General features: G+C 45.8%; 1 protein-coding gene across 1 annotated transcript in view; it reads right to left on the reverse strand.

The window, feature by feature from the left end:
- Nucleotides 1-20,720, reverse strand: part of LOC138566797 (melanoma-derived growth regulatory protein-like) — a 141,712-nt gene extending 120,992 nt beyond the window's left edge. The window contains exon 1 of the mRNA XM_069644454.1: nt 20,464-20,720. Coding sequence (XP_069500555.1) covers nt 20,464-20,590 — 127 coding nt within the window. The 5' untranslated portion in view covers nt 20,591-20,720. The remainder of the gene's footprint in view (nt 1-20,463) is intronic.
- Nucleotides 20,721-22,665: the final 1,945 nt, after the last annotated feature.

The raw sequence follows: 22,665 nt of genomic DNA on the forward strand, positions 1-22,665 counted from the left end.
GCTCACCACCAAGGTGATCAACGCAGTCAAGCCTTTCCTCTCCACTAAAAACTGCATATCCATTGCCAGGGCCACAATAGGTACCAAACTGGACTACTGTAATGCCCTTTTTCTAGGCACCTCTATCAACAACTTAAAAAAACTCCAAATCACGCAAAATAACGCGCTCCGGCAGTGCTGACCATTCCCAAAAGGGAACAAATCTCGGAAGCAAGGAAAAACGCCCATTGGCTACCGGTAAAGGAACGCATACTCTTCAAAGCCATGGCCATCACACACAGGTGCATTACATCAGACGCCCCACCCTATCCCTAGAAAGAATGTCCCTCAACACATCAAACAGACCTACCAAAGCACACTGCGCCAACCAGATGTATGTTCCCACGTTCAAAAGAACTAGAGCTGGAGGGTCCAGCTCCCAATACCTCGCACCCAAAAATTGGAATGCCCTGCCAACCTCACTAAGGAATGAAAAATCATACACCAACTTTCGAAAAAATCTAAAAACCTTCCTATTCCGCTAAAGTTTCCGAACTAACCTGCACAGTTATGCTTGCACTGTAACCTTAGCAAAGGATAACTTTATTGATTACCATGTCATCGTACCACTGCTAGCGACTGTTACATCCTAAGCTATGTTGATCTCAAGTCTTCTGTAACAGCGCCACAATGCCTCAGGGCAGCTCTGTGCGCTTTATAAATGTAAATAAATAAATAAATAAATAAACAGTTGAGAGCTAGCCTAAGATAAATAAACTGTGGCAAAGCTTGGTTTTGAAAAATCTTGTAAAAAATGTTTTTTATTGATGTTATGGCTATATGTGTAAAATGAGTACATAAAGGCATAATTCAAGCCCCAAAACAAATAAGTAAAATGCCATTTTGTAGGCTCAGAAAGCAGATTTACTCTGCTATGGTAAATATAATAGAATAGCTCTCTCTACCTGGCCCGGATTATGTGGGATGTTCTCACTTTTGGGCAACTGTCCGGACTCCATGTCAACTGTACCAAGTCAGAAATCTTCCCTCTGATGGACGTGGTGTCTGAACTGCACAGCTTCCCTGGCTTCTCCTGGTCCCCACTGGAGATGGGATATTTAGGGATCACAGTAACCAGACATCACTCTACCTTGTTTGATCGCAATTATGCTGCATACATGTTGAAGCTCATGCTTAAGCTTAAGGCTTGGGCACAATTGCCTCTGACCATTGTGGATAAGATAACCTTTGTCAAAATGATAGTCCTCCCAAAACGTCTTTCTTTTTACCAAAATATTCCACTTTGGCCTGGAGCAAAGGTTTTCAAAGAACTGCAAGTCGGCATTAATACTTTTGTGTGGCACTGTGGGGCCGTACGGCTTAAATGGGACACACTGTCTAAGCCCTACACACAGAGGGGGTTTGCTGCCCCGATTTCAAGGTAAACTAGCTGGCAGCACAAGCACAAAACATGGATTTCTGGTTCACGCACAATGTACCTAATACACATGTTAAGCTTGAAAGATATTCTGTGGATGAATGAGATATTATAACTCTGGTGATGTCCCCAGTGTTTGCAGACTCCTGCCCATTTGATCCTGCAAGTATGACTGCCCTGGTGTAAAATGTGGAAACCTTTAGGTGTAGCCCACCTGTTCCATGGCAGCTTTCCCCTATGGAACTGCATCCCGTCCCTTCCCAGAGTAGATGCTACTACAGAGTGGCAGTGGGTACAAAATGGATTTGGCTTGTTGGGGGACATGTATGTAGGAACTTCATTGCTCCCCATGATATACCGGTGCTCACACACCATAAGTCTTCACAATGGCTTCGCTACATTGGTTAGCGCAGAGTGTTCAAGGGGCTGTGAGCGGAATATCTGGTTGTACCCGTTAATGACTCTATGCTCAAGCTTATTATGGATGCGCATGTTTTGTCTCTACTCTATATGATCTGGTCCAAAGCCGAGCTCAGGCGCCCCTCAGGAAGTCTCGGTCCAACTTGGCACAAGACATGAATTTACATATCACTGACGAGATCTGGGGTGATATGTGTGCACAAACCCGCAAGGTCTCTTACAACTCTTGGTTCCACTTAATACAACTTAAAGTGCTACACAGGTATAATTACACCCCTGCTTGATTGAAGCTCTTCTCTCAAAACAGGTACGGGCCCGTGCCCCAGTAGTAGGGAATATGATGCTGGTTACTTTCACATGGTGTGGAGTTGTTCAAAGCTTGATGGGAACTGGAGAGAGTGTCATGAAAAGCCTCTAGGTGCTTGCAGTAACCTGCACTTGCACTAACCTACTAAACTATCTTGTGTGTATTTAGAGCTTATTCGAAGTGTGGAGGAAAAATGCTGAACCAGCCAGGCCTCTCGAACTGAGTGAGCCAGCATGCTTGCGAGGGGTTAACTGTGAAGGCCCTTCTTGAAGAAATAAAACATCTAGCTTTGCAAGAAGCTCTGTGCAGCCTCTAGGAGACAGGCACAGCCTTGCTCGTCTTCGCTCTGAGAGTCAGGTGCACTGATATCACAGGAATGTCAGGCCTTCCCAAAACAACGTACATGAAGCCTGGGAGCCAAGACTGGCTGTTTCCAGTCTTGTAACTTTCCAGGCGAAAACATGTTTGCTTCCTGGAAAGGTGAGCCTAGAAGATTCTCGAAGAGCTGGTACGTCATAGTGATTGACATGCAGCCCCTAATAAGAGAACTATACCGGGGCCAGTGAGGGAGGGACTCATCCTGGGCTGTTTGTGAAACACGCCTACAGAGAGGAACAGCACCTGGACGACCAGCCGTGCACTATCTGGGCCGAGACTCCTATCATCACATCCCCGCTCTGGTGCAGGCCTGTGGGGGCTGGGCCAGTCCTCCCCTCCTCTCTCTCTCGAGGGGTGCCGGGCACTTCAAGTGGCAAGGGTCCTGGGTGTGATTCGATAATATCTCCATCCACGATATCTAGGAGCGTAAGATAAATAATTGCATATTCATCTGTGACTGACAATTGGTATTATTCCGCTTGCACTTTCATTCCCATATTATGGTGAAATGCTGCTTAGTTCTCATTAGACACTGTAGTAATAAATGCAAGCATCATATATTCTGTGTGATTGGTTTTCTTCCAGAATGAGTTCACTGTGCTTCGCATAGATACTTATTTGTCTGGGAAGGTGATTAGGAGTGATTTTATTGCACTAAGGGCTGGTCCCAGGGAGGTGCGGGTTCTCTCTTTTCACTACATTTGGCGCTGTGAGCAGGGTTTGCGAGCACAATGCCTTTCTGGAAGAAACAAGCAAAGGATGAATGCAATGTGGCGGATAGTGCACTCTGTCATATTCCAGGTTGGCCAGCATCAAACGCCTGGTTGGGTGTGGCAGACATTTTGCATCTGTATTCGGCACTGAGGGCATGGGACATGCTTGAGAATGATGTTTCCCCGGCGGTAATTAGTGAGTGCTTGGAGAGTTTGCTGCTTGGGAAATGCAGACAGGAGCTAAAAGCAGCAGGAAACATAGGCTGGTTATTCCTGCAGGCGCTCAGGAAGTTGCATGAGAATGAATTGCTTAAAGATGCGCAGATTTGCAAATTGAACGATGAGATTTCCCTGCTCCAGGAGCAACAAATCATTATGAGAGAAACCCTTGTACCGCCCGTTAAGTGGGCCGATCAGATGGAGGACAGGTGTACCTCTTTAGCTGCGCATGTCGCCACGCACAAGCGCAGACAGCGGCGGGGCAACCCATCAAAGATAAGGATTTGCGCATTAATTAGGAAAGATAATTAGGACCCAAATTGATGGTCGGGTGAAGTTAGTGATAGCGAAACCAAACAAACATTTCACTGGAATGAATCCGTTGAAGTGAGACTTGCGGAGCTAGACTGCTCTGATGAAAAGGAGCTGGAATGTGCTCCAAAGAAATGCGTTTATCCAGCGTAGCCATTAATCACTAACATGTCAAAAGGCCAAGCTGGCGGTGGAAACATTCAGAATACTAGGATTGTCCACAATTATACACAGACAGAGCATTTACACATTGCCAAGTTATTTAGACAGAGGGCAGGTGAAGCACTTCTGAAGTGGTATCTACGTTTGTGGGATACGGGTGCCGATGGGATCTTCTTAACCCCAGAAGAATTGTTAAAAATGGGTTCACTCACTACTAATGTGATGCTGGGGCAGTGTGTGGTGCGCTAGGGCAGCAAGGCTCGCATTCCTTCTTTAATTGGCTTCAGACTGCCCTATTGAATCTGTATGCAAGTCCGATGGATATGGAAGAGAATTGGGGCCTTTGGGGGTCACTAACGGAAGCGACAGATCATCTTAGTGAGATGGGTTTACAGTGCGCACTGTACAGTGCAAATTTGGCAGGGCCTGATATGGAGATGTTTACAGCTGGAATGCACGTGCGCTTGTTGAGAAATGCTCCGAGTCATATGAAGGGAGTATTGCTTTCATTGCTGGGTCCAGCGCAAGGTAAAGCCATTGGTGAAGTGGCACTGCTGCTAGGGCAATTAGAAGGGTTGGATGTGCGCAAGGCGGCACGCCTAGTGGTGGCGAATAATGATTCAGAGAAAAAGCGTGGGAAAAATGTAAAGTCTAAAGAGAAAACTGACACAATTGAGGTCACGCGCAGACAAATGTGGGTGGACCTGCTAAAAGCGGGAATTCCAAAGGAAGAGATAGACGGTAAACCCACACCTGTGCTGCTTCAGAAATGGAAAAACTGAAAAAAACAGGGATCAGGAAAAACTAGGCCTTCTGCACCCTCTGAAGAAGAGGTGTTGAAGCCCAAAGTGCGAGCAAAGGGCTACCCTGATTTGGCAAAGGACAAGTGGGAGGTCCCAGACCCCAATTTTGATTGAAGGGCTGGCTCTGTCTTTGAGGTACGGTTAATAAAGAGAACCAGTCCCAGAGACAGATGCCCTTTTGTGCCACTAACGTTGTATTTGGATGAGAAAGTAAAACACGTCCTGGCTCTATTAGACACGGCAGCTGGGGTAACCATTTTAAAAGGCAATCCCAGTAAATTATCTGGTCCCAGAGTTTTAGTCAATGGTTATGGGGGAGCAGAAAGCTTTTAATGTAAAAATGTCAATTGGCGAGGGATTGCCTTTCACAGCAAATGTCTTGATTGCAGACAGACCGGAGTATATACTTGGCATTGATGTGTTGTTGGGCAAAAGTGTAACTACAGATTTAGGTTAATTTGTTTTTGGCAATCGGAAAATCCATGTGAGAGTTGTTAGCCCCATGGTGGTTGGGCATGCAAAATGGTCCCCTTTGCATTTACCTCCCCCTGCTGAGCCAGTGTGCGTGAAACAGTACAAGCTGCCAAGAGGGCACAAAGAGATTGGTGAAACTATTGAGTCATTGGTGAAAGCTGGCATAATGAGGCCAGCAGTCAGTCCATTCAATTCGCCGATCTGGCCTGTTCGCCGTCCAGATGGGGCGTGGCGTCTGACAATTGATTATCGCGTTTTGAACAAGAAGAAGCCACCCTTAGCTGTGGCGGTGCCAGACATTATTATTCTGATTGAAAACCTTTACGAAAGAAGTGGGTGAATGGCATGTGGTCCTTGACCTGGCCAATGCATTTTTCTCCATTGATATTGACACTGAATCACAAGACCAATTTGCTATCACTTGGGGAGACAGACAATGTACCTTTAGTAAATTGCCCCAGGGGTATTTGCATAGTCCCACTCTGTGTTATGGATTGATTGCAAGAGACTTAAAGATGGTACAGTTAGATGATGTGTATGTTGCTCATTACATTGATGATAACATGCTGACCAGTGCTGAGAAAGAACATGTAGAAAAGGCTGCTGAAATGTTGATTACACACATGCAAAACCAGGGGTGGGCCATAAATCCCAAAAAGGTACAGGGGCCCGCTCAAGAGGTGAAATGTTTAGGGGCAATCTGGTCTGGGTCAGTTAAGAAAATTCCTGACCCTGTAATTAATATGGTTCAGCAGATTACTCCACCAGCAAATAAAAAAAAGGCACGAAGGTACATTGGGTTAATGGGTTTTTGGAGAAATCACATACCTCATTTAAGCCTGATACTGAAACACATCTACAAAGTCACCAGAAAGAAACATGATTTTACATGGGGCCTAGAGCAACAGTCTGTCTTTCAGCAGGCTAAGGACGCTTTGCAGAATATATCACACTGGGCCCCATGACGAAAACGGATCCTTTTGAACTGGAAATTCTTGTTTACAATGATGTTGCTGTGTGGAGCTTATGGCAAAAGCAAGGACAGAAAAGAGTGCTGCAAGGTTTCTGGTCAAGAAACCTCACAGATCCTATGACAAGATACACTCCGTTTGAGAAACAAGTTGTTGCAGTGTACTGGACTCTAGTTGAGACTGAAAGAATCACAACCAGTGACAATTTGCACAGAAATTCTGATCATGGGCTGGGTGCGCAACTCTGCTGCAAGCAGAAAAAGTGTCAGAGCACAAGACGCTACTCATGTCAAATGTAAATGGTATTTACAGAAACGTGCGAAAGCTGGCTGCACAGGGTTTTCCAGACTGCAAGAACAAATGCTGGAGGCAGTAGATCTGGAAGCGATGCCTGAACCAAGCACCCCTATGGCGTTGCCAGAATCTCCCTTCAAAGTCGCACCCACCTATGATACAGAGGCAGAACAAAAATGTGCATGGTTCACGGACGGCACAGCAAAGTATGATAAAGGGCAAAGACACTGGCAAGCTGTTGCATTCCAGCCCCACCGAGAAACACTGCTGATGAGAGAAGGTGTGGGAGGATCCAGTCAATATGCTGAACTGCAGGCGGTGGCCTCCATGATTGAACAGGTGAAAGAGACAGAGACTGCATACATATACACGGACAGTTGGGCCACATATCAAGGCCTGACACATTGGGCACCGACATGGAGAAGAGACGGCTGGCAGATCAAGAACACTCTGATCTGGGGAGGGCCGGACATCTGGGAAGAGATGTGGTGCAAAGGTGAGAGGTGCAAAATCTGCATTGGGCATGTCGATGCACACATGCCCCATGACACCTCACTGGCTGCCCTGTTCAACAACGAAGTGGATAAAATGGCGAATATTTGCCCAGTGACAACACCTGAAGAAGCTGAAATATTGCAAGGAATGGCGGACTGGGCACACCAAACCTCAGGGCACCTAGGGCAAGCAGGAACCTATGAATGGGCTAAGAGGAGACAATTGCCCATTACCATGGATCATGCTAAGCAAGCTGCCTCCCAATGTTCCGTGTGCTGCGAAGTGAAGCACTACCCGCTGGAGAGGAAACCTCAATGCACTTTGAGAAGAGGTGAAAGAGCTGCTAGCATATGGCAAGTTGACTACATTGGCCCTTTACCACCCGAGAATGGAAAGCATAATGTGTTGACCATGGTAGACACATATTCCGGACTGCTGCTAGCCTATCCAGTTGCCCATGCAGATCAACGGGCTACCTTGCAAGGAATGGAATACCTCATCAGGCATTATGGCATTCCGGATGAAATCCAATCAGATCAAGGCAGCCATTTTGCTGGACACAATGTGCAGAACTGGGCGCTAGAACAAGGCATCAAATGGACACTGCACATCAGTCGATACCCAGAATCCTCTGCTCTGGTGGAGCGCAGTATTGGGCTACTCAAGCAACAAATAAAGAAACTGACTAAGACTCATACTCTCAAGGGGTGGACCAAACACCTGGCACAAGCACTGTTTGAACTGAATAATCGTCCATTGGGAAATAGGCAGACACCCTTTGTGAGACTGCCAAGTGAGAAAGTGGAATCCACAAAGACTCTTATTGTGTGGAAGACAGACAAAGAAGCAAAGCTGCCTGTGCAAGCCATGGTGGGTAGCATTGGACTTGATTTATCTACCTCTGAAGATGATGTTATATCAGCGGGACAAACCAAATCCATATCGCTGGGTATTGGCATCAAATTGCCGGCTGTTACCTATGGACGCATTGCTGCATGATCCAGCCTGGCGAAAAAAGGCATTGACATTTTGGGAGGTGTGATTGATACTGATTATAGAGGGACTGTTTCGGAACTCTTACATGACGCTGGTGCATCTGCAGTACCATTAACCAAATATGACCGAATTGCACAATTGATTTGTGAGCAAGCAGTTGTTCCCCTAGTGGTTGAAAGTAAGCAAGCCCCAGGCACTACACTGAGGGGGGAAGGAGGCTTTGGTAGCACCGGGAAAAAGGTGTGGGTTCACCATCCAAGCAAAAAGCCTGAGGCTGGGGAAGTGTTAAGTCAAGGTGTTGGAAGTACTTATGTTGTACTTTTGCAGAATTCTGACATGCCTATTTATATTCCCGCTACTAGGTTCACACCACGAACGTAGAGCAGTATGAAGGGGATGGGACTTGCCTTGCTGTGGGTGCTCCTGACCTGCCAAGCAAACGCTTTCTCTGTAAAGAATGGGTTGATGCAAGACGCTACATGGACTCTGAGAATCGTATGCACTACACCTGATGCTCCAGTCCTGTGTGAAAACTACAAACACACCGTAACCTGTGAGAAAAGCGCTACAAATGGGTATCCACATGGAACTGCAAGAGTTCAAGCTTGGCACATTGTCGGGCATCTTTTGTCAGACTCATATGACTGGCGCTTATGAAATCTTAGGCCCAAACGTTTCAGTGAATGGATCCAATAATTTGTTTGCTCTTACATGTTTCTTCTGCCCCAAGAACTGCAGCGAGTGTACTCGCCAAGACTTTTTGGACTATAACTTGACTAAATGCATTTCATACAATTGTACCTTGAAACAGCCGTTGCCAGATGGTAGTAGGGTGTTTGTATCTAAAACTAATATTGTATATGGCAGGCATCCCACATGGAGGATGGTGTTCTTCAAATCACACAAAGTAGAAACTGTGAACATGGTAGATTTTCCAGTAGTAAGACAACATTTAAATTGCAAACACGTAATGCACGCGTCTACCATTACAGAGGTACACTTAGACATAGATTTATCATGAGGCAATGTTTCCTTATTACTACCAAGCTGCTACAAATGGAGTCAATTTCTATGGCCCATCACCAAATTGCGCGTAGCTAGGGGGCTAGATTCATTAATTGCGGGAGCAGCGGGGGTGGGAACGGGAGCTTTAAACGCTTTTGACATAGAAACTGTGCGCAATAAGCTAGCCACTATGGGTTCTGATGCCAGCGCTGCTATAAAACCTCTGGCCCAGTGGGGCCCATTGATAAGCCCTACCCTGAACAACACTGCTACAAGTACTGGTAACCACTGGAGATGGCAGAATTTTAACTATGAAGACATAATTTCTGCCATAGGGCAGGTCAACAAGACTGCTTAAGACACACGATGCATTTTATGGCAAACTTTGTTAAATCAGCAGGTGTTGGCTTTTCGCTCCGAGTAGGGGCGACTATCCTCAACCCACTGGCACACAGAGCTACAGTTACCAGCAAACATATGGATTAAACCGCTTGCTTTTGATTGCATGAATAACACATGCCATGCTTTAATGCAAGTTAGTAGAACCGCTTATGTTTAAGAAATATGGCGTCCTTTTATAGTTTTGCCTACGAAAATAAATGGTTCCTGGTGGGTTCTGCAGATACGAGGGGAATGGTTAGACAGCCAAAACTACACCATCCACAGTCACACCTGCATGCCTTGGGATCAGGGGTGGGTGTGTCCCCAAACTGGAAGGATTCCGGACCCATGCATGCATCCCATAGCAGGGGAATGCACCTGGATGCAATACCACATTAATGGGACTGACATTTTCCAGATAGATCAACATAAAGCCTGCGTAGTTACTAATCATTCCTTGCTTATTAACAAGTATAGGTTATTAGGGAATCCTCAAGTATTTTGCGTAGATCAGGTTGTGACTATCTTAGACATTGTTACTCACACCTTATATTCATTAACCCAGAGGTCTCACACTACTCTGCATGCCGAGCTCACGCATTTGCTTAACTGGACTCTACCCTATGGGGTGATTACTGCCCGGCTTCAAGCTATTAGACAATTTGCTCAAACTGTTTGGAAAGATTTCCAAACGCTAGCTACCTCAGTTATCTCTGCAGAGTGCAAGTTGATGATAGACAGAAATCAATTAATTAAAACTGCTGACCATCTGCAATCGGTTACTACTCACCACTGGTGGGATGTATTCACTGGATGGTCTACCTCCTCTACGAGGCTGCTTAATATAATGTTGCATCCCTTGCTGTGGCTGCTGATCTCCCTAATACGGATTGCTATAGTTTTTTTGGGCTCTTGCGCAGGATGACATTTCTCTATAACAGAATGACTGCGTTGGAAAAACGGTTGATCGGCCTGCAGCACACCGTACATGCTTCTAAATCATGGCACTGAGTCAGCATTTTCAAGCCTCACTTCGAAAGGGATGGAAAGTCATGAAAAGCCTGTAGGCGCTTGCAGTAACCTGCACTTGCACTAACCTACTGAGCTATCTTGCATCTATTTAGAGCTTATTCGAAATGTGGAGGACAAATGCTGAACCAGCCAGTCCTCTCGAACTGAGTGAGCCAGCATGCTTGCGAGGGGTTAACCGCAAAGGCCCTTCTTCAAGACATAAAACATCTAGCTTTGCAAGAAGCTCTGAGCAGCCTCTAGGAGCCAGGCACAGCCTTGCTCATCTTCGCTCTGATAGTCAGGTGCACTGATAACACAGGAATGTCAGGCCTTCCCAAAACAACGTACACGAAGCCTGGGAGCCAAGACTGACTGTTTCCAGTCTTGTAACTTTGCAGGCGAAAACATGTTTGCTGCCTGGAAGTGTGAGCCTAGAAGATTCTCGAAGAGCTGGTAGGTCATAGTGATTGACGTGCAGCCCCTAATAAGAGAACTATACCGGGGTCAGTGAGGGAGGGACTCATCCTGGGCTGTTTGTGAAACGCGTATACGGAGAGGAGCAGCGCCTGGACGACCAGCCGTGCACTATCTGGGCCGAGACTCCTAGAATCACATCCCCGCTCTGGTGCAGGCCTGTGGGGGGCTTGGCCAGTCCTCCCCTCCTCTCTCGAGGGGTGCCGGGCACTTCGAGTGGCGAGGGTCCTAGGTGTGATTCGATCATGTCTACATTCACGATATCTAGGAGCGTAAGATGAATAATTGCATATTCATCTGTGACTGACAATTGGTATTATTCAGCTTGCACTTGCATTCCCATATTATTGTAAAATGCTGCTTAGTTCTCATTAGACACTGTAGTAATAAATGCAAGCATCATATATTCTGTGTGATTGGCTTTCTTCCAGAATGAGTTCACTGTGCTTCGGATAGATACTTATTTGTGTGGGAAGATGATTAGGAGTGATTTTATTGCACTAAGGGCTGGTCCCAGCGAGGTGTGGGTTCTCCCTCTTCACTACAGAGATGTATGTGCTACTCTTGCTGATATGTTTGGTTGCAAACTGGAGGCCACTCCCATGCAATGCCTTTTCCATGTATCTGAAGGCCTAGCGGGGATTATGCGAAAACTTGCTAGTCTATGCTTGTTACTGTCGGTGTGCTGGATACTGCAGCTTTGGCTAGGGCCCTCCGCACCATCAGCTGGGCAGTGGCTGCGTGCAGTTGCTTGGGCCAGTGATACCGAAGACCATTGCATTTCTATGCAGCTAGTTATTAACCACCCATATATATGCCAACCCTTTAAATCCTACTTATTATGCACGCAGGAGGATGCTCACCTTGATTAGTATGTGACTATTATTTGCTCCCCCACTGCATTGTCCTAACTCCTTTTTTGCGCTGCCTGTTTTTACCAACGATTCTTTTGCATACTGATGTCTTCTTAAGTTCTGTGTCTGTTGTCAGTTGCCCTCTTGACTTTATTGGCAGCTTCTACGACATTTGTGTTTTGTTTGTATAAAATGTGATACCAAATGCTTTAATAAAGAAAGTTAAAAAAAAGAATAGCTGTTTTTTCTTACCCAAGCAGTCGGTCCTTTCACCTCTGCCACCCCACTTGGAATCTGCTCCCCAGGAGTGCCGGAAACTCTGTATAAACACTTCACTTTAGAGCTTACTTTTATTGGGTTGATTCAGGAAAATCTCAACAACACTTGTTTTATTCTAGCCAATCCTGGGCTTTTAGTTGTCATTATTTACAATTCATGTAAGACAGTGTTTTGCAATTTCCTAGGCTATAATATTGGTTATTAGGAAAACAATGGAAATAAGTGACACCACTGCCCATAATCTCTCCCATAACAGAACTAACCAGCCAGCTGCTTTTGCCGGATACTGCTCAACATGGCTCATTTTTTAAATCCCCATAAATTACACAGAGGGGACTGCCTGCGTTTGCACTTGCGTGCAAAGAAAGAAACTAGCCAGGCAGCTACTTATTTTATATACTAAACATTGAATGGTTCATTGTCATAGCCCCCATAAATTGCCAGGAGGGGACCTCTTACGTTTGCACTAAGGTGTAACCATCTCCCTGTTGTGCAATTTTTGTCATTTGCACTGCGAAGTGCAAAAAAAGGAAGGTTTAAAAAGCAAGTGAAATTGCCTGTATGCCTCCCATTTGCACTTCACAGAGCAAACTGAGTAAATGCTGCTTGCCACTTATGCATGACAGGCAGCATTACAATGGATTGCTCTGAAATCCACCTTACAAAAGGCGAAAATACCCTTTTAGAATACTCCCTCTCTCATACGGTCAGGGGGTGACCACAACTGTTTGTATATCAGGGAGACAATTACACTAATTTCAAATTTGAATGATCTTTACAGATGGTCTGATGAACAAAAACCTCCCAGTACCTCTAGTCTTGAAAAAGTAGACCAAGTATGTGTTACTTATGCTCAGTATCAAAACATTTTTTAATAAAGTTAACATGAAATGAAATGGAGGGTAACACTATCTCCAACATGCAATCCAGTGCCTGTCATCTAACCAAGCAATTTGGAGTCCTGCCACTTCCATTATTGTCATTTACCTCGGGCAGTTGTCGAACCAAGTCTTTTTTCCATGTTTATGATTCAAATATATATTTTTTATTTTTGTAAAAAATATTCCCCTTGCGGGGGTTTCTGGTTCCATTGATCCTAAATTGGTTGTTTATAGTTTTAGTAGGACGATGCGGTCGTGTCTTATGTCTTTAGACTCACGAGTGTAGCTGCTGGGTTTGAGTCCTCTTTTTGTATCCATGGAAGTGAATCTCCGAGTCTTTTTTCCATTGCGACAGCCACAATGGAGTTGCTATATGCGAATCCGTGTAGAGCATGGGTGCACAACATACGGCCCGCGGGCCAGTTGCGGCCCGCCATGCCCTTTTGACCGGTCCGCGAGGCACAAAGACTTTCCTAATGGCGGGCGGCCCGCGGCCGCCCTCCATTAGGAAAGTCTTTGTTGTCTTCCGGGCCGGTGAAAACACTGGCCCTCATTGGCTCAGCGCACACACACATCACGTCGCTCCTACGAGCCACGTAATGTGTGTGTGCTGCACCAATGGAGGGCCAGCACTACGGCTGGCGTGGTCCATAAGGCTTGATGCCGGAAGGCATTTCAGCCTTGGACCACGCCAGTCGTAGTGCGATTCCAGCGTTCCAGCTTACCTGCCGCTTACCTGCCTGCCTACCAGCACGTCTCCGGTAAGTGGTCTGTTTGTGTTTGTGTGTCGAGTTTGTTTTGCTTTATGTTTGTGTGTGTATGTTGCAGGGGGGTGTGTGTCGGATGTGTATGAATGTTTGTATTTGAATGTATTTTGTGTGTATGTTGAGATGCGGGGGTGAGGGGGTGTGTCGGATGTGTATGAATGTTTGTATTTGAATGTATTTTGTGTGTATGTTGAGATGCGGGGGTGGGGGGGGTGTGTCGGATGTGTATGAATGTTTGTGTTTGAATGTATTTTGTGTGTATGTTGAGATGCGGGGGTGGGGGGGTGTGTCGGATGTGTATGAATGTTTGTGTTTGAATGTATTTTGTGTGTAAGTTGAGATGCAGGGGTGGGGGGGTGTGTCGGATGTGTATGAATGTTTGTATTTGAATGTATTTTGTGTGTATGTTGAGATGCGGGGGTGGGGAGGTGTGTCGGATGTGTATGAATGTTTGTGTTTGAATGTATTTTGTGTGTATGTTGAGATGCGGGATGGGGGGTGTGTCGGATGTGTATGAATGTTTGTGTTTGAATGTATTTTGTGTGTATGTTGAGATGCGGGGGTGGGGGGGTGTGTCGGATGTGTATGAATGTTTGTATTTGAATGTATTTTGTGTGTATGTTGAGATGCGGGGTGGGGGGGTGTGTCAGATGTGTATGAATGTTTGTGTTTGAATGTATTTTGTGTGTAAATTGAGATGCGGGGGTGGGGGGTGTGTCGGATGTGTATGAATGTTTGTGTTTGAATGTATTTTGTGTGTATGTTGAGATGCAGGGGTGGGGGGGTGTGTCGGATGTGTATGAATGTTTGTGTTTGAATGTATTTTGTGTGTATGTTGAGATGCGGGGGTGGGGGGTGTGTCGGATGTGTATGAATGTTTGTGTTTGAATGTATTGTGTGTGTATGTTGAGATGCGGGGGTGGGAGGGTGTGTGAAAGTTTGTATTTGAATGTATTTTGTGTGTATGTTGAGATGTGGGGGGTGTGTGTGAATGTTTGTATTTGAATGTATTTTGTGTGTATGTTGAGATGCGGGGGTGGGGGGGTGTCGGATGTGTGTCGGATGTGTATGAATGTTTTGATTTGAATGTTTTTTGTGTGCTGAGTTGGGGGGTGGGGGTTCGGGTCTGTATGGGTGCATGTTTGTGTGTGTGCTGAGTTGGGGGGTGGGGTGTTCGGGTCTGTATGGGTGCATGTTTGTGTGCTGGGGTGGGGGGTTCGGGGCTGTATGGGTGCATGTTTGTTTGTGTGCTGAGTTGGGGGGTTTGGTTGGGGGTGAGGGGGTAATGGGGCATAGTGTTTGGTTGGGGGCGAGGGGGCCATGGGGCATAGTGTTTGGTTGGGGGTGAGGGACATGGGGCATAGTGTTTGGTTGGGGGTGAGGGGGCCATGGGGCATAGTGTTTGGTTGGGGGTGAGGGGGCCATGGGGCATAGTGTTTGGTTGGGGTGAGGGGGCCATGGGGCATAGTGTTTGGTTGGGGGTGAGGGACATGGGGCATAGTGTTTGGTTGGGGGTGAGGGACATGGGGCATAGTGTTTGGTTGGGGGTGAGGGACATGGGGCATAGTGTTTGGTTGGGGGTGAGGGACATGGGGCATAGTGTTTGGTTGGGGGTGAGGGACATGGGGCACAGTGTTTGGTTGGGGTGAGGGGGCCATGGGGCATAGTGTTTGGTTGGGGGTGAGGGACATGGGGCATAGTGTTTGGTTGGGGTGAGGGGGCCATGGGGCATAGTGTATCTAGGGTCAATAAAATATATATAAGTTAATTAAACAGGCGAGATACAATAACTAAATAGAAATAAATTATAACAATGGAAAATGTGTAGTACAAAATGTAAGTTTGAAATGCAAATAAAAATCGTTACCCCTCAAAAACATTCTTTTTCCATGTGTTTAGTACAAATTGGGGGTTTAAAAAGCCTCCTGCCACGCCCCGCCTACCGCCCCGCCCACATTTACTTTTCGGCCCACTATAGCCCTCATGTAAGGTACTTTCGGCCCTCTGTCAAAATCAGTTGTGCACCCCTGGTGTAGAGAGTGACCAGTGCGGCTCGTGTACACGTGGAGTACTGGAGTCTGTGGTTCTCTGGTCACGCAGAGATTGGTGACTGCATGGGAATAAGGTACGTTGGCATTGAATTAGTTTCTTGTTGTTTTACGCGGCATATGCGCGTGTTTGTAGCAAAACGAATGCGATCACAAATTGAGGTAAAATCTTGATGCCTGATGTTTATTCCTACTTTTTTTTTAAAAAGGTACCCTACTTTGGAGGTGCTGCCTCATTGAAAAACCGTATTTGGTATGGAAAGGATGATGGTGGAAGTCCTGTGGGCAGTGAACTACTAAATAGGAGGTACTAGTTTTGCAATAATGATGTTTGGTGATGTTTTTATTTTACCAAGTCACAACAGAGGGTGTGCAGTAAGGCACCATACATTTTCTGGTATCACTCGCGGTGTAGGAATGGAATTCACAGTCCTATATTGGAGGGGAAAAGGTTGTGAACGGTGACTGTGGTACAGTGGTGTTTTTTGGTGATGGGACATGTCTTATGTGGTCCCTAATTGGCATACATTTATGGGATGGTGTTGTTTCTTTGCAGTACTGAACGGGACCTACAGCTATTTAGAAGCAACGAATAAATTTATAAAGACTTGATGTTTGGAGTCTTCAGCTATTCTATGGTGTATTGAAACACCAGCACTACTAATATCATACGAAGAGGTATGTAGTTAGTTCTAGAGATTGTGAGGCTAGGTTGATAGCAACCTGTGTACCTCACCCAGTACATTGCGACTAAAAAGCTCATGTTACTGGGTTGTTGAGCTATGTTTCAAGATGAATGATGGTGATGCATAATGATAGCCCCCCCCCTTTTTGTTTGTATCCTGGTCTTATGAACAATGTTGGAATCTCTATGTGTGGCCCTGGATTGCATGGCGGAGACTAAGACAAGAAAGAACTGAAACATGTCGGGATTGTTGTTTGTCTGAGTTAGTATACTCAGAATTTGAAGAGGTGTTAAAGCCATTTGTGTGTTTCTGTACTGTTTTTTACTATTGTATGTGGTTATATGTATGTGAATTCTGCGATTTGAATTGCTTTTATACCTACCATGCTGTGTTGTGTTGGGTCATACTCATGCAGAGCATTTTTATGAGCTTTTTTTCTTTGTGTAAAACTTTATTAAAACAATGTTTTGATACTGTGCATAAGTTACACGTACTTGGTCTATTTTTTTCAAGACTAGAGGTACTGGGAGGTTTTTGTTCTTGCTCTGAAATCCACCTTTTTGCTGGTGTAAAAAGCAGGTAGATTCCCTGGGAATCATCAGCATCTTCGCCAGCATCAAAATATCATGCTGGCATAACTGCAGTCATATTTGTATGGTGCAGAGGATGGGGAGGCATAAAGGAATATTCAGTTTCATGGCCCCTTTTTCGCCAGACAAATAAATGAAAATGAGGTGTTGCCTAAAATGCATGCATTAGATTTATACGCATGTATTTTACGCATGCCTCACTGTGAGCCCAGGTATGTGATGTAAACAATTAAATGATCCCCTCCCGTAACCACACTTGACCAGCCGGCTGCTTATTTCATATGTGTAACATTGAATGTTATGTAAACAACTAAATGATTGACATTTTTGTGAAGGAAGAGGAGAAACCCATGATTATTCAATCATAGCATTTTACCAGTATATGTGTTCTCTATATGCGATTGGTTTTACATAATGGCTGAAAAGTCGAGTTTAACTTCACATGTATTCTTATATGGAGAAATGTCCAGATGAATGCATTGTGATTTCATTATTCGGGGCCATGTGCTCATTTGAACTATAAACTCAGGGATAAAAACGTTTCTCAGCTTAGCTAGGTAAAACAAGATGGTTGAACGCAGACATGGGGGTGTATTGAAGGATCTGGCTCGGCAGCAATGCAAGTAGAAGGCTGTGACCAAGGAGGTAAAGTGGTGCTATGTATTGGTTGATGGTGGTCGATGGAGCATGAGTCAGGTGTCTGAAGTGGTATTCTGTCACAATGGTGACAGGGACGATGCAAGTGGCGAGTGGATACGTAAGTGATGAGCCCGTTTGGAATGCTCATCTCTCCACACATCATCCACACCCATACACAGATCTACCTCAAGATATCCTCCATCGAAGACATCCACAGGCTCATGGCCTGCCTTGCATTGATCCAGTCCTGGATGCCCAGTGCTTGCCTGAAGCTCAGCACCTACAAGACGAAATTCATACTGCTGACCAACATCACTGAACACCTTGACATCCAGACCTGGCTCTCTGCTATGAACCTTGAGGGATTCACACCCCAGCATGCCCCCTGTGCCAAGTTCCTTATTTTCAACATTGACAGACACCTCACATTTAAACAGCACATACCAAGGAAGGTAAAACCACCCTGGTACCAACTTTCTCACCTGCGAAAAATCAAGCCCTTCATCCCAGAAAACAACTTCACATCCGCTGTCCAAGCCTTGGTCCTCTCCCACCTGGATGGTGGCAATGCCCTTTTAGAAGGCTTTCCAGCGATGACCCTGTCACCCCTGAAATGTGTCATGCATGCTGCAGCAAGACTCATTAAAGGGCTCCGTATATTTGGCCACATCACCCAACCCTCATCGAACTGCACTGGCTCCCGCTACAATCCTGTAACATCTTCAAATCCTGTTGCATTATCTACAAGGTTTAATCTAGAAGTCCCCAAGGTACCGCACTGAGAAACTCAGCATCGCTCGAGGCCTGTGATCCACCAGAAGTAAGGAAATGCGCAGACTTGAATTACGACCATGCACGAAGGAAAGAACCAGAAGACAGGCTTTCTATGTCTACACTCCAACACACTGGAACCTCCTCCCAGTCAACATCAGACTTGCTCCATCACTTCTACAGTTCAGGAAAGAGCTCAAGACCTACCTCTTCAAGGAATGGCTCCTCCTTAACACCTAGGTCCACACACCCTGCGCTCCCCACCTTTCCATGTGACTAGGTGATCTTCTCCCCACTATCTTCCCCACATGCTGCCAATTGCCCTGTTAGAGCCTGCTCCTTTTTCTCTGCTTCCCTCACTGTGTTCTTCCCCTATGCTTGTAAAACATTCCGTTGCTTCCCCAAGCTAGGCCGCGCTCAATAAATACCCCAATATTCATAACCCTAATAATAATGAGTGGAAAAGGGATCTAAAGAGAGAGATGTGACGTCCTCCTAGATCAAACGAAATTAGTGGTGGTTGTGAGACGGAGGGGGTAGTTTTTCAAATTCCTCAGACGACTTGTCAATTGCAATGTCGTTTTATGGAAGTTAGGTTGTTCTTAATTAATTGTGTTGTTATGCGCCATTTTATGCAGTAGTATGTTGTTTTGTTTGTTATTGTGTATGGGATGGAGGAGGAGTTGTTGCGCGGTATGTGCTTTGCGTTACAGCTAAGGGTTAGGAGTTGTTCTGAAAATAGAATTTTGGGCTGGTTCAGGTGGTTGGCAGTTGGTTGGCATCCTTGTCTGTGGGTAGCTGTTTGTGGACATTTCCATGGCATCATCTTGCTTACTCATCCGTAGAGGCCGCCTCTACAGAGTCCCAAACAGTCTGCCATTATGACAACCTTTCCCCACAACACCCAGTGCACTTGTGCCGCTGGGACTGCTTATGACTGGGGCTTTTGTTACGTTGCCCACTTGCGTGAACAAACCTATGCTCATCGTTAGCGAATGCCACTCTGCTGGGGTGTCTTGTGAGCTAGGATGTTTGTGTTCACTGACTGGCTGATCTTGATCTGCATTGAGTGACTGGTTTTGCACAGACAGGTTGATTGATGCGTATTTGCACTGATTGTTTGATGTTTGCATTAATACACCGACTGATTGTGTTTCCTATATACTGCTCATGAAGCTACCAATTGGAATGTGAACTGTGCTTTTTCAGCAATGCAATTACTTGTTGGACAGGATGGGCAGGTTGTGTACATCCAACAACACACAACCTAGTTCCGCGCATAAGGGATTCTGTTGTGGAAACTAACTGCAGAAGCGTTGCTATTCATCTCAAAGCAAAATATATCATTGCACCAAAGCTCCTCAAAAAAGTGACTCAAAAATTCCCCACGTAACTCTCTGAAATTGGCAACAATACTAAAACGAACACGTGATTGTGTTTGCTACCTTTCAGTACGAGGTATTATAAGACCCCCCCCCCCTTACAACTGAAAGGCGTATTGAATTGACAGTGAATGCATGCATACCGCGAGACCAGCCGGAGAACAGGGAGGCCGCGTGGTATATAAGGACTGGGTAAACAAAAGTACTACTGCTACAGCACGCAACTATATTGTTACTGCTGTTTTGCTTTTAAAAACGCAGACAATTTTCTGTTCGTGTGATATTGTACCCAGGGCCCGCCCTACACACACCCATGATACCTTGTTTTTTTGATTTCTTGCTTTTTGGGGGGAAATACATATATGATTCATGGAATTATTTGTGTGAAAAACGCAGATTTGCGCACCTTTCTGCCCGAAAATCTCTGTTTCAAGTATGGGGATTTTCGGGCAGAAAGGCGCGCAAATCTGCGTTTTTCACGCAAACAATTCCATGAATCAGAGCCAAGCAACCTGTGGACCCTCTCAAGCGCTTTGTAACAACCTTTGAATATAAATTATTAGCATCACAATGTCGCCCTCTCTCTCTGAGTCTAACACGACCAGTCTCCAATCGTTGTCCTAAACCTGGGCCATCAGGCCGTTTCGGAGTTGCTTTCCCCATAGCCCCTCCCGCTCCTGCACACCACACCAGTTTCTGCGGTCCGTTTTAGAGCTAAGCGGGTACATACTTACGGCTGCATTCCTCGTCTGCACAAAGTTTCTTGTCCGCCAGTTTGGCCATCTGTTTGCCCCCCTGCGCTCCTACTAAAAAAAGGGCATACACTGCCCCTGCAAGGCGAAGCCCTGCCATGGTGCCCATCTTCCTCTGTGTCGCGCTGCCCGCTGCTGTGGAGTGGCAGAGCACACACGCACGGGGATGGGGGCGGGTGTTTGCTTGGGCCACACAACCTCTAAATATATTCCGCTGTTTTCACTTGCCGCCCACATCTCTTTTGGAATGTTTTGCTCCGCGTTTTCAGCGAGCAGGAAGGAATGGTCACCACATGTTGACCGTATTTTAGTCCAGATTGTAAATTGTTGGTCTTTCCCAACACACTATTTTTTATAGACTTGATCTTGCGTTGGGAAGGAGCAGAATGCTGTACGTTTGTGTTATGCAATGCCACAATAATATATTATGCATTATGCATATGCGTTGATAAATTAGCAGTGGTTGTCATGATCTGCTTTCACATGCTAAATTGTTACATTTATCTTGTCTAGTATTCTATGCTGTGTTACGCTAAGTCGTGTTATGTTACACTTTGCTGTTATGGGAAGGTCCTAGAGATTTGCAGGCACAGTATTAAAGCATATATTTCACGGCATAGCAGACCAAGGCCTTCCACCCCTCCCGCCAGCCTACAGTTGAGAGACTGGGCCCAACCAATGAAGATTACCTCTGCTACTTGCGCAAGGAGTCTTGATTTTATTAAAGACTTCTTTATTCACTCTTCAGAAGTTTCAACAATAAACATAAGAAAACAGAAAATGTGTGTCTCTCTTCATCCCTCTAATTTTCATTACAAAACTACAAATCCCACTGTCTCTGTAGTCCTCCTAGTGGCAGTCCAGTCTATGACCCGCTTCCTGTCCCTGGACTCCTCCTCTTCTTTTCGTGCTCTTCTTCAGAAAGACATCAAGTTTAAGCGTATTTGTATGCATATTGGTTGTATATAACAGTAAATTATGTGAGAGCCAAAGGGCTCTTATAAAAATTTAGGAGAAATGAATATGAATGATGTGAGAAGTGCAATTAGAAGCGACTGTAGGATAGAAGCGAGCGGGAGTTGATAGTGGCGCCGAGCATTCAAGCAGCTCGATAGGGAGTACGAAAACATTTTAAAGAATCTAGGAACCGTTCGGGTGAGCGGATTGAACATGGGCATGAGGGAGGTGAGCCCTGTGTCGCATTCACGGCACGCCTGGGGGCTTGTCCTCCCTCGCAGCCACAGGAGCACTACGGCCCCCACCCTCATGGGGGCATAGCTTTAGCGAGAGTGACGCGGCGGCCCCCTCCTGCGGAGAGGCAGAGCCAGGGAGCAGTGTCGCATGCGCGCATTGCTTGTGCGACTTTTTTAAAGCACAGCAGCGTTCAGGAATGCTGGGCCAGAGGTGATTGTTGCTTCGCTCAGACAAACAAAGCGAGCAAGGTGAAATTTCGGGCTTCAAAGCCATCGACAGAAGCCCGAATTATTACGACTCAGCAGTGGAGTCCACGAGCTTAGAGAAACACAAAGCTATGTGGTAACGACACATGACTGGAGGGATAGCAGCTCTCAGATCAGCACAGCCCAGAGAGGCCTAAGGGATTAAAGAGAAATACAGGTGCTGGCCACAGAAGTTAAATAAAAATGAAAAAAAAAGTATATGAATCAAAGTACTAGTCTTAGGAGATCATTCTCCATTAATCCAAGTCATCACAACCAATGCAGAGGGGGCGTGCACAAGACACTGTACAGGTATCAGGCACACACACCCTGACATCATGTCCGAATTCAAATGGAGCGAGGAGGAGCAATCCCTGGACCTCGCCTCCAGCTTGAAAGAAGTGCTGGGAAGCTCACTGGTAGATTCTGTGACGCAAGGGGTCAAACCCTTACAAGCAGTGGTCGAAGTGTATGAAAAGAAGTAGTGGAGCTATGTTCCCTGCTGGCATGCCCCTGCTCCCCACAAACCCCATTGCCACAACCCCTCCCACACACAATACACCCCCCCAAACACTTGCGCCTGCTGTTTAAGGGAACGTTCAGTGCAGTGCACTGAAAGTGAAGGTTTCAACTTCTTCCTACACTTTTATTTTAAAACAAAACCATTCCGGAACGGTTTCTTTTTAAAATAAAAGTATAGGAGCTGTACAAGCTAATTTAAAAAAGTATAGGAGCACCGCTCCCG

This window comes from Ambystoma mexicanum, chromosome 2p, assembly GCF_040938575.1.
Source record: "Ambystoma mexicanum isolate Mex_15411 chromosome 2p, UKY_AmexF1_1, whole genome shotgun sequence".
Taxonomy (NCBI): domain Eukaryota; kingdom Metazoa; phylum Chordata; class Amphibia; order Caudata; family Ambystomatidae; genus Ambystoma; species Ambystoma mexicanum.